This window comes from Gossypium raimondii, chromosome 12 (assembly GCF_025698545.1).
Source record: "Gossypium raimondii isolate GPD5lz chromosome 12, ASM2569854v1, whole genome shotgun sequence".
NCBI classification, from domain to species: domain Eukaryota; kingdom Viridiplantae; phylum Streptophyta; class Magnoliopsida; order Malvales; family Malvaceae; genus Gossypium; species Gossypium raimondii.
The window spans coordinates 6273970-6286582 of NC_068576.1; the positions used below are offsets into that span (position 1 = coordinate 6273970).

At 34.1% G+C, this 12613-nt stretch overlaps 1 protein-coding gene across 4 annotated transcripts; it reads right to left on the reverse strand.

Annotated features, from left to right (window-relative positions):
• Positions 1–393: 393 nt before the first annotated feature.
• LOC105763037 (regulator of nonsense transcripts UPF3) lies at positions 394–6627 on the reverse strand. 4 transcript variants are annotated; one of them, XM_052625426.1, is made up of 14 exons: positions 6441–6627; positions 6186–6344; positions 5505–5611; positions 5067–5162; positions 4855–4953; positions 4624–4703; positions 3780–3893; positions 3389–3536; positions 3131–3204; positions 2438–2867; positions 2121–2213; positions 1928–2037; positions 1798–1851; positions 394–944 (listed from the first exon to the last, which is right to left on the reverse strand). In XM_052625426.1, coding segments are annotated over exons 1-13 (1551 nt in total). In that variant the 5' UTR covers positions 6443–6627; the 3' UTR covers positions 394–944; positions 1798–1812. The 4 variants fall into 4 exon arrangements, with proteins under 4 accessions (XP_052481386.1, XP_052481385.1, XP_012436522.1 ...); XM_052625425.1 differs by having other exon boundaries at positions 394–991; XM_012581068.2 differs by having other exon boundaries at positions 394–994; positions 6441–6626.
• Positions 6628–12613: the final 5986 nt, after the last annotated feature.

Below are 12613 nucleotides of genomic sequence, written 5' to 3' on the forward strand. Positions count from 1 at the left end.
GAAAAAGAGTATACATATGGACATGTTCTGACCCAACTTGTCTCTAAAATTCTATCTAATTTACATCTCTCTCTTTTTTATTTTCTAAAATTATTTCATTTTTAGATATACGAACGTTGAATGATCAAGATCCAACAAAACATGATCTACAAAAGGAACAGTATTCTGAGGAGCCATTCTGGACTCCTCTGATAGTGCATGAATACGAAGGGTAACGTCTAAACCTAACAATCTATGAATGTACTACTAAATTTACATAATACAGAAATGTGGCGCTCGTTTCGCTTCAAAGGATACTCGTCTTTTTTGTTGAAATACCTTACTCAAATTCTTGTTTTTTTACTATTATTATTATTTTGGCCAGAAAGTATAATTTATTCGAAGGAGAAACACTTGTCCAATTTTCAACCAGCACTTTATTAAGAGAAAAAGAAAAGAAAGAAATCTCGTTGGGCAATCACATCAAATGGCATCATCAATTTGAGTAACATGGGAGGTGGGTTCCCAACGACATTTAAATTTACCATATTCCTCCAAAACACTCAAAAAGTATCAACGAAGTCAAAGAAATAAAGATCCAAAACAAGCTGCGAAGGAGGGAGACTTTCCTTCTCTTGCACAAAACCCACCTGAAAACTTGTGGGGCTGGCTGGCTGCCTTTTATACACAAAGTGCTAACCCTAAACTAAAGTCCAGCAAACAAGACCACACCGCTGCATTTATATTTACAGTTCCAGTTGAGTCCTCAACTGGATAATATCTGCAGGGACCAAGAAAACAGTGGTATCGTGTGATTAGAAAATCATAACCTTCTTCTATTCTCAACCATCTTTCACAAAGATGGAGATTTCTTCACCCTCCCGTGTGTTAATTACAGTGATACCATCTGCAACCTCTGTAGGTCACCCAACCTTCTGCGATAAGATCATGGGTACCAAGACAACCTACAGCAATTGCAACTGCATGCTCAAAATTCAAGTGACCATGCACTCTGCTGCATAAATAATGATACAAAGTGAGAATGACTACAATACCTTGAAATAAAAATAAATGTATGTTGCATCCGACAACACAAATGAAATAGTATGAACCATGCAATGAGGCAACACCCTACCTACACTGGAATTTTCTTTCATGTGGCAAAATGGAAGATGACAGTCCCACTCCTCAAGACAACAATCCAATTCAATAAACCAATTTGTTTCACAGCCACGACAAACAAATTTTACTCGGATGGATGAATTCAAGCAGATTTTAATATTCCATACTCTAGATGAGATTTATGATCAATGTCTCATTCATAATATATTATCAGTAACACAGATTAACATTTCAAGGCACGGCTTCCGAACTTTTTCTTTTATATCACCACTTTTCATAATTTGTAAAACTTCCGTGACAAAAGAATTAATCACAAGCTAATAACAGGAACACACTAATGGTTGCATTAGACCAACTTCAAACAAGTTAGCTATGGTTTGACAGATGTTTCGAGTCTTAAGTTAACTTGGCAACCACCTAACTAATTCAAGGTGAACATTTGAGGCATTACCTGGCAAACGGTTTAGACCTTCAACTAGACTCAAAAAAACAGACTGATTATGATCTAACTGGCCATTCCCTGAATTTCAATACAGCACTCCAACAGGCTGAGAAATCAGTCCAACTACATACTTCCTTTACAAGAACAAATAGTTCACATCATGCTCTAAACTGTGTAACTTTCAAGCTGGTAAAGAAGTGGCCAACAAATTCAAATCATTACAATAAATGCGTTCACAAGAATTAAGTGCTTACCATTTTAAAAATTCACTAAGAACCTGAACTAGATTTCTGTACCCAGACTTGCTTCTGCAAATTTGGAGAATAAACATTAACAGAATAACACTATTAAACATATCAGATATTACAGCACAAATATAATCACCTCATGAGAACCATAGGCAGAAGCATTGCCTCTCTTCCCTGGTTTCCCATCACTCACAACAGATGATCCATCAGCAACTGCTCCGCATCGGCTACCATGTTTAGAGGATCCTGCATAAATTTACAAGAAATATTGATGAAATGCAAACAAACACAAAACAGACAGTTAATCAGCTTCCGAACACAAAGCTAACCACCATCAAAAGAACTGTTACGGCCACTTCTGACAGTTTTAGGTTGCATGCTCCGAACATTAGATAAATCAACTTTAGTATCACCATAAGCCCCTGCCAATTGTATATGGAAAAAGAAACATCAAGTTCTCCCTAAGGAAAATTATGTTTTATGCAGTTCTGGTTTGCTGCTGCTACTCACAGAGCACATAATGCAAAATCCCAAGTGCAAACATATGCAAGTTCAATGTGTCATGATAGCAATCAACTACATTTAGTAGAAAATCCCCAGGATAATGATTATCCCAAGTAACAATAATAGCTGAGATTTAACATACCTTCTGAAGAATCTAAAGGCATCTGTGCAGATTGAGAAGCAGATGATGACAAGGACTCATCACTTGCATATGATCCATCAGAACGGCGAAGGGTCCATACACCACGGTCTGGCCTGTCTTTGTTTCTCCTACGCCTCTCTGGCTTCTCACTACCATGCAAGTCACTCCCGACCTTATCGTCTGAACTGTTAGTATCCTTCAACACTAATTGTGCATGTGAATGCCGAGAAGGTCGTCTGTCCTTTTCCAAATTTGGGGCCTGAAGCTGCTGCTCTGACTGGACCCGAGAAGACTCACGAGCATCCTTGTTTAAAAGTACACCTCTGATAATTCTGCCTTCACGCCCAACATTTTGTTTGATAGGAGTTGAGCCAAGTATTTTTGTAATTGGCGATGCAATATCCTGTTGACGTAACATGCTTCCAGCCACCTGTGCAAAGAATTATAATCATAAGGAATGCAAAATCGCAAAACATGGTGATTGAGAACTATAATTCCTTCCAGTATCCATGTGAAAACAACAATCTTATTAGCAACAATATCACATATAGAATGAGAGTAGCATTGTTCCTTTCTCCCCCAATTTAACCTACACCCCCACCAAAAAATAATAATAAAATAAAATCCTTACCCATTCCCCAAGTATGCATAAATGCACTCTAGAACATGACAAAAAAGGAACAAGAGGCTCACATGAGAAAATTCTCTCTCTTTCCCTTTAAGAAGCAGAACTTTCTTTTTACCAGCATCAGTAATTCCAGAAACTCCTGGAAAAACAAGAATGAGAAATTTAAACTGGAAACATGAAACGTGAGAATGCAACCACAAAATGAAAATTTCTGACTGATTACAATGCCAAATAAAACATACATAAAGCAAAGAATAATAGCTCATTAAACAAAGGAAAATTAGAATAATATATATTAGGCATTTATCCATTATCACCCATACCACTTTCCTCTTCAGATATTTGAGTTCCCACAGGTGTAGCTAAGGTAGCATGCTTATCAGAAAGTTGCTTATCATCCCTTTTGGAAACCAGAATGTAAGCGGACTTGTCTTTGCCACTTGCATTTTTCAAGCTATCCCTTAGAACATACTGCCACCAAAAGGACAAGGAATTAATGATAAAGAAACTTCCAATATCCGACCAGGAAATCCATCAAAACAACTAGATTTATTATTAAAAGGGGAAAAATCAAAAGCAAATGTATCGAAAAATACCCAAATCTACACATCTTTACAACATGAAATTACAACTCCATTACTATGCAAGAGAGAAAGATATCAACTCAAAAAATATTATATAGTTTTTCCCTAAATTAACCAAATATACACATACCACCGTAGTACTACCCCTTCGCTTTTCAGAACCTCTTCTGGATGATGCTGAACTTGGACTCCCACCAGATAACCCACCAGCTCTTTTGCTCACTTTCCCATTAGACAGTGACCTCTGTGATAAAAACACTATTAGAACCAGTAAGTTGCATATGATGAATTGCTGGCACAAATAGCTCACAGAAAAGCACTGAAAGAAAATCAGAAACAAATTAAAAGCATAAATAAAAGGTCCGAACTTCGACAAGTCTGAGATTCAGGCTCTGTAATTAAAAAAGTTAAAAATGAAATCCTCATACTTTATAGATTTAAAAATTCAAGTCTATTTGGGGAAACCGTTAGCATTTTCTATCAAAATTTGCTTGCTATCAAATATGCCTCTGAAGTTTGTAGGGTTGTATGAGTGTATTGATGGTAAATTTGGAAGGAAGTCAACAATTGGACCACAATTTGACATCTAAAAAAAGATTTATTCTTAAAATTTTGAAGTATAGGGACTAAATCTCAAACTCCATTCAAGTAAAGGGACTAGCGGCATATTTTGACCTGAATAACATAAAATAAAACCAGGAAAGGAAAAGTTGGGGAAAAAAAAAAGACAGCTTACTTCAGTCCATTTATCAATATGTCAAAAGGTTGGAGGAGAAAAGTATTGAATCCTTGGATAACATTTTATCATTCTTCAGTAATGATGTCAATGATTGATTTTAAGATCGTATTTCCCTATCAAATCACATTATAGTGAACGAAAGAAAAGCCTATTTGACTGTAAAGGCAAAGCTTGGTACAGCAAACACAACACAGCTCCTAACTTTTGTCAACTATAATAGGGTTGCAAATATTACCCGAGATGCACCCTTAGCAGCTCTTTTCTGTCTAACAAAATCCATTAAAGGTGTAACTATCGGACTATCCTTTGATACACCTGAAAAAAGCCATTGTGGCATAACAGAAAAATAGCAATACATAAAGATAATTTTTAGTCAGTCAATATAACTACAAAAACTTTCTTCTTGTTTTTCCAAAAGGATCAAAATAACAACTTCAGAGATATGAATAAGATTCATCTAACTAACCAGCTCTTTCTGCCTCCCTTCTCTCTAATTGTATCTCGGCACTAGGAAGATTCTCAACTGGCTTTGCAAGGAATTCAAGGAACTCCAAATACTCAGGATCTAGATGTTTATCAAGAAAAACTTGAATTCAAGAAGAGGAAAATAGTGGCATAGATAAGCTTTCACAAATTCCACTTCTTTTCAACTATGATTAAATAAAATCAGCTTATTACCTTTGGATATGGTCCCTTCACGACCATCCTTATTAGAGAACTGCTTTGGAACACGTTGAGAAGGTGCATACTCAACAACAGCTTTGAACTGAGCCCCTGAAAAAGAGAACAGATATTTTACTTTGAAATCTACATGTAGAATCACTTTATTGCAAATAGAGGCTAAGATAAACGGGGTATTAAAGAAAATGAGATATTCTACATAAGCTTGTCAAAAATATCTTTTCCATTAGGCAATCAAGGTGCTCTAACATCCCCAAACAACTCGTAGTTTTCTGAGGTGTGGATTAAAGACAGATTCAGATCATATGCCTATTTGAGACTTAAAAGAGGATTAAGTTTCACCCTGCTGCAATAAAAACTAAAATAGTATAGCTTATAACAAATGAAAGCTACACTACATCAATTTCTAAGAAGTTAAAGGTTCAAGAAGCATACCCTTCTCACTAACAAATACATGACCATTAAAGAACTCTGCAAACTCTAAAACATCCTCTGGCCTCTTGAAGTCCACGTATGCTCTTGAATAAGACAAATTCTTCTGACTACAAATAATTTTGAAAAGTAAAACCATAATAAGATAATCTTTTGCTGTAAGCAACCCCTAGAATTTCCGTTATGAAAAAAAATACAACGTGATAATGCAAGACCAGCTGGATTAATTAGCCTCTCAGCAGTATCTAAACGATTTATTCATATTTGATCGGAAGAATCAAGAACATGGCAAAAACTAGTACAAGACAAGATAAACACTCCTACTAAAGAAAGACACTGAGACTCTGAGTAAGCAAAGCAAGGCCAAACATGTCCCTTTACAAGAGACCCGCAATTAACCCCACAATGGCATAATCTCCACATAAGACACATTGGATATATATATATATATATCGAATCAACCTTTATGAGGGCTGAAAGCAGTAATTTACTGAAAATGCAAAGGAAAACACCCATGCAATTCACTAAAGGAAAATACGGCCAAAGTTAAAGAAATAGAGACCGAGAGGGACTCCATTAACAAAAAGAAAAAATAAGGATAAGAAAATACTAAAAAAGTCCAATGAAGAATATGATCCAACCCACCCCCAAAAAAAACAAAAACGAAAGAAAGAAAGGACCAACCTACTCTTCCCGGGACGAAAGGAGAGCCAGTTGTAACGGCCAGAAAAGGCACTATCGACTTGTTCGAGAAGCATGGACTCCGTGATGGACGGAGGTAAGTGGCGGAGAATCACCTTGGTTCGATCTAAAGTCCCCTTCATGCCTTCAAAAACCCTAACCCTAAAAATCACAAACCACAACAAAATCCCCCTCAAAAACCCTTTAACGAGTTTGAAATTTAAGAAGGAAAAAACGCGAGTGTCGCTGTGAGATCACATCTTCAATGAACGGAATTGGGAATCGACCGATTAGCACATCGGAGCCCTAATTTTTGCGATTTGAAGCCCAAATCGCCATGCAGGAGTGCTTAACACTAAATGAAGAAACATAATAAAAAAAAGGATTCCTAGGAAGAACTTGTAAATTCTTTATTTATAATTTATGATATTTCGGTTATGTCTTCATTCTATTTTAGGCTATTTTAGTTTCAATCTTTTATTTTATTTTAAAAAGTGCCCGGACTTTTGAGTAAAATTTATATATATATATATATATATATGGTTTTAGAAAACAATTAGGGATGATTTTTTTATATTTAGGGTAAAAAGTTCATAATTTTTTTCCAAACGATTAATTTATTTGGTGCATAAATTTAAGCAATTGTTTTCCTTTTGCATCCAGATCTTATTCTCTTATTTTCTCAATTGATTCATTTTATCCTTTCTCAATTTTTCATTCAATTTCTCTTAATTTTATATTTCGTAAATTTTTTTGTTTTTAACTGATTTTTATAATAACAATTCCGTATATTTATTTCTATAACAATTACATTTCCGACATCCAATTGTAAATAGTAAAAAATATTATTAAAATTTTTAATTTTAAGTAAGTTTATTAATAAGTTGTTAACATTATTAATTTTATAATTTTTTTATGTTCATATAATCAAGCCAAAGATCGAATTTCAGATACATACATACACAATTTAATTGTTCGTGTTATTGAATAACACTTGCAAGAGGGGAGATTTTTGCACATGTCTCGTATGCTCGAGGGGACTAAATTAGATCCCACATTTATCAGCGCTTTGGCGGAAAGATGGAGACTTAAGACACACACATTTCATCTTCCGTGCAGCGAGTGTACAATTACACTCAAGGACGTAGCTTTACAACTCAGTTTACCATTGGATGGGTCAGTCATTACAAGGGCAACGGTCGTTGGCAACTGGAGCGCAATTTGCGAGCAACTATTAGATAAGGTGTCGGACAAGTTTTTTGGTAGTCGGATAGAGATGAAGTGGTTGGAAGAAAATTTCAATTATGTCGACAACTCCGCGAGTGCCATTTGAAAGAGAACAATACGCCCAAGCATTCATCTTGAAGTTAATCGGAGGTCTTCTAATGTCTGATAAATCTCAAAATCTAGTACATTTAATGTGGCTACTACAACTTATTGACTTGAAAGAAGCGGGGTGACTTAATTAGGGATCAGCTATATTGACCATATTGTAACAAGAGATGTGTTAGGCGACGCAACCACAAAAAATTAAAATTGGTAGTTGCATACTCATTCTGCTGTCATGGGCATGGTATTGACTATCATTTTTACGTCATTGAGTGAACACCTATTATTCTTTCCCACTCGTAATAAGGTAAAATTCATTTGATAATATAGTTATCATAATATTTTTCATTACTATATTTTTGAAATAACATATTATTTAAATAGGTAGAACAATAAGGCGAGTCATGTGAGTATAATGAACGAGCTCAAAGATATCCAACTACTGTTAGATCAACAATCAGAAGCCGAACTTAGTTTTTGAATTTTTAAATTATATAATATTTACGTAAGGATTTAAAATTTAATATTCAATAAATAATAAAATTTAGGCTTAAGGGTGTAAAAAGCCCGCAAACTTCTTCAAAAAAAACAATTAAGCTCATTTTTTTTCACTCAATTAGGTACTTGAACTTTCAAAATGCATCAAAAAGACCCTCAAAATTTTTCAAAAAAGTAATTATGCCTCTGCTCTTATTAAAATTAGAAAAAAATTAATAATAAATAATAAACTTTAGAAAAAATTATTAAATTTTAATAAAAATATAAAATAAAATAAATTTATTAAAAAATATATTTTTTTAAAAAAATTGTAAAAAAATAAAAAAATTTAAAATTTTATAAAAATCATAAAAAAAATAACAACCCCTAGTTTTTTTAATTAAAGTCATTACGTATCGCAACACAACTAGAGGTGTCCATGGGACGGGTCGGGCCCAATCAAAGTTTTAGGTCTATTTGCTAGGCCCGACTCGAAAAATGGATCTAAAATTTTGCCCAAGTCCAGCCCGGATAAAAATGATAAAAACCGGGCCCAACCCATATTAATTTTTTATATGATTTTTTATTATAAATTTTTAAAATATATATAATACATCAAAAAACTAAAAACATTAAAATAAATGTTTCCGAACAAATTGAAAATAATTTTTTTAAAAATATGTATACTTAAATAACACTATATGTGCAAGTTAACAAGCAATTTCCTCTAAAATAATAACAAAATTAACAATAAAATAAGAGTTATACAATATCCAAACAATAACAATAAAATAGTACCAACATAATAGTGAAAAGGTAGCAAAATAGTGAAAAAAAATAACAAGAAAATAGTAAAAAAAATAGCAAGGAAAAGCAGCAGTTTTTTTTTTTGCATATTCGAGCCGGGATGAGCCCGGGCCAAAAAAGCCTTACCCGAGGCCCAACCCGTTTTCTAAAACGTGCTTTATTTTTTTCCCAAACCCATTTTTCGAGTCTATATTTTTACCCAAACCCTCTCACTTTTCAGGCTGGCCTTCGAGCTGGGTCGGGTGACCTGACCCATGGATAGGTCTAAACACAGCGTGACATGTGGCGAAAAATGATAAAAAAATAAAAATTAATAAAAGTTATAGAAAAATTATAAAATGCTTCTTTTGATACCATAATTTTTATAAAAAAATTTACGAAACTTATATTCTTTACATTTTATAATTTTTTACAATTTTTATGTTTTTTTCTAATTTTTAATAACTTTTTAATAATTGAATTTTTTATTAAAATTTTTAATAATATTTATAGCTTTTATTGATTTTATTTTTTATAATTTTTTTCTAATTTTTAATAAAAGTAGGGGCTTAATTGCTTTTTTTGAAAAGGTTTGAGGGTCTTTTTGATGCATTTTGAAAGATCAAGTGCCTAATTTGAGTGCAAAAAAAAATAAGGGCTTAATTTCTTTTTTTTTTTTAAAGTTTGAGAGCCTTTTTGATGCATTTTGAAAGTTCAAGTACCCAAATGAGTGCAAAAAAAAAAAGCAGGGGCTTAATTGCTTTTTTTGAAAATGTTTGAGTGCTTTTTGCACCCTTAAGTCTAAAATTTACAATTTCATACTATAGTTTGAATGGATGTCATACGTTGATCCGAGAATTCAAGAATGCATCTCGATCGAATTTTTGGTCAACCGCAATATCTGGCACGTCAAGGTGCCATTGATATTTTTTGCGATGACGAAGATGCACGAATCCGATCGGGTGCTGCACCAGTTTATGTTTAGGCAAAGTATTCCGTCGTCACCCTAAGACGTCAAAGAACTACACAAAGTCAACTTGCGAGAGAGAACCGATGAAGATTGGGCAAAATTCCTTGAAAAATATATCTACATTTAGGAGAATATGTACGATTTCATACCTATATGCGAATCAATTCTCGAATTGGAATTGGCGACCTCTATTGATTACATGATATGATTTAGACATCACGGTAAGCCATATCTATTACCGAAAGAGAAAAGGACTAGGCAACTACGTCGTAGGAGGCCAAGACAACCCTATATGAATCTTAGGTCGGAATACATGCCTTGATGGAGTTACCATTAGCTCCAACCCCACACGTGGTACTGATGATTGCCCTACCTCCTAGTCAACATAGTTCAAATTATTTCGGTGTTTTCACTAATCCTATTTTTTATACACAAGCACTGTACCGTATCATGTATCAACACTTTCTGCAGGTGTATTTTTTACACCATCTCCATCCCCAGCACCATATGGAGAGCCAATGCCAGTAACAACACCGATGTATCCGCCATCTTTGACAATTCCAACATTTTATTCGAAACCAGGTTATGCGACATCGTACACTTATCGACTGATAGTGTCGCAAACACCCTGGCGTCATTGTTCTACCAATGTGGTTCATCTTTGCAACCACCTGTTACTCGAAAGGACGATATACGAGGGCAACCTAGGACGACACGATGCTCAAGCACGGAGGAACGACGAGAAGAAGATGATGAAGATAGAGATCGAAGTGAATATGAAGATGAAGAAGGAGTCGAAACCCCAACTACAAAGAAATCTTATTCACAACCGGTATCCATCGGGTTGTGACACACATTCGGTGGACGACAAATTATTTTTTTTTTAAAAATTGTCAGGTAAATCATCATTTACTTTGTTAACTTTTAATTTGTATTGTTAATTTTTTCATGCATAATGTACTTATTCCAATTATATAAAAAAATGTGATATGTTGTATTTTACATCAATAATATACTTATTTACAGTCTAAGAAAAAATTAAAAAATTGGCTATTGTATTTTTCATATCAGTAGTATATATGACAGCCTCCGGCCGTACCAACGTCCAGAGTAGAAATCCTGCACAAAATATATGAAGAAGCGGTGTCCATAAGTATACGAGTCAGGTTGTAATATAGTTACAACGGAGTAGATGAATACTACGAGGATTGTACCCAAGGGAGGCGAATACTAAATTAATTCTAACCTAAGCATAAATAGATCTAATTAGTACTTTAGATGAATTATATTATGATCAAATAATAAATTTATCAAATCTGAGCATGGGTGATTAGCTTGCTTCGGTAATCATAATCAACTGTTGTTTTAGGTTTTCTTGTTCAATCAACTAGCTGATATCCTAGCAGGATCTTTCGATATTTTACTAGAATAATGAGTCGGCAAGAACTACTTATCTCTTGACCTCACAGTCCAGACTAGTTCAGGGTTAAGGTGTTCACGGATAGGTCATACCAATTTTGGATTAATTCCCACCTTAATGACTTCCTAGGGTCGTCAAGCCTAGGGTTTAAGTTATTCATTTCCTGAACAACTGATCCGCTTAAGAGAACCCTACAAAATAGTTAATTAATCATGCCTCCACTCATTAATCCCCCACAAGATGATTAGTTCCTCATGGATCTCATAACAATATAAACTTGATAGAAAGAATAGGCATGAACAATAATTCAATAATTAGAATAGAATGTTGAATCCTAAACTACTTATACAAATTTCAGTCAACTATAACTTACTTTATTACAAATTTGAAACTAAAATACATAAGTAAATACAACGAGTAAATACGGATACAACACAAGGCAATTAAATTATAATGATATCTAAATTAAAACCCTAATTTATTACAGATACTTCAAGTGTGGATTTTTAAGAAGTATTTTAATCTTTGAACATGCCGCCAAGCTTGTTCTGTATTTATAATATCCTAATATGCCCTTTTCTTTGGAGTAATCCTGGCATCATTCCTCCTAGTGCATACTCATAATCAGCCTAAAGCAAAAATATAAACTCATGTAAGCTCATAAGAACTTAGTGAGAAAAATGTCCTTTACCTGCACAATGCTTGCACATTGTTACTGAAGAATTGTTAAGACTTTCTTATTATCCTGGTCTTTCAACTTGTTTCTGACAAATATTTTTCCCAGAATTTCATTCTCCATTCTCTATGGATATCACGCCTTACTCTGAACTCATTACTTACCCATCAACACCTTCAATACACCACTTACCTCTTTCAAGATGATCTTTCATAAGTCTTTACTCATTTCCTTTACAGAGGTCTATATGACCGAAACACCGTTACTCTTGTATTCATAACTTTAAGCCATCGTTTCACCACAATTCATGTTTGATCACATATACAGATAACAAGTGCCTTCAGATATACGATTAGAAAAACCCTTATTTAAAATATGCTTCTTTTATGTTTACTCATCACCTCTTCTACATCTCATCACTTCATTACTCATAGTTGAATCATGGTCTTGCATAACACTTTACCATAGCCCATAAAGACACTGTGCCTTTCTAATCTTTCTAATCACACTTACAAGTCATATTCAATGTGCCAAAACAATTTAAAACAAAATTCGCTACCAGAAATCATTCCTTTAAGGTACACCATTGAAAGCCTTACTATGATATGCCACAAAGGCAATATTTTCAAAATTCACCATATAAGTCGTTCTTTTAGAGTGCGCCACAAGGGTTTGTCTTTTAAATTATTGCTACAAAGGCTATCATTGCAGGTTTCACCATAGAGGCTATCCCTTCATAATTCACCACAAAGGCATTCATTTCATATTGCGCC

Bases quoted from the DNA above. Each gene is read 5' to 3' on its own strand.
- LOC105763037 (XM_052625426.1), bottom strand. The intron at 5,163-5,504 runs GTATGCTTCTTG...TCTCTTTTTCAG, and splicing joins TGTATTTGTTAGTGAGAAGG to GGGCTCAGTTCAAAGCTGTT. The intron at 4,954-5,066 runs GTAATAAGCTGA...ATAAACATCTAG, and splicing joins TGAAGGGACCATATCCAAAG to ATCCTGAGTATTTGGAGTTC.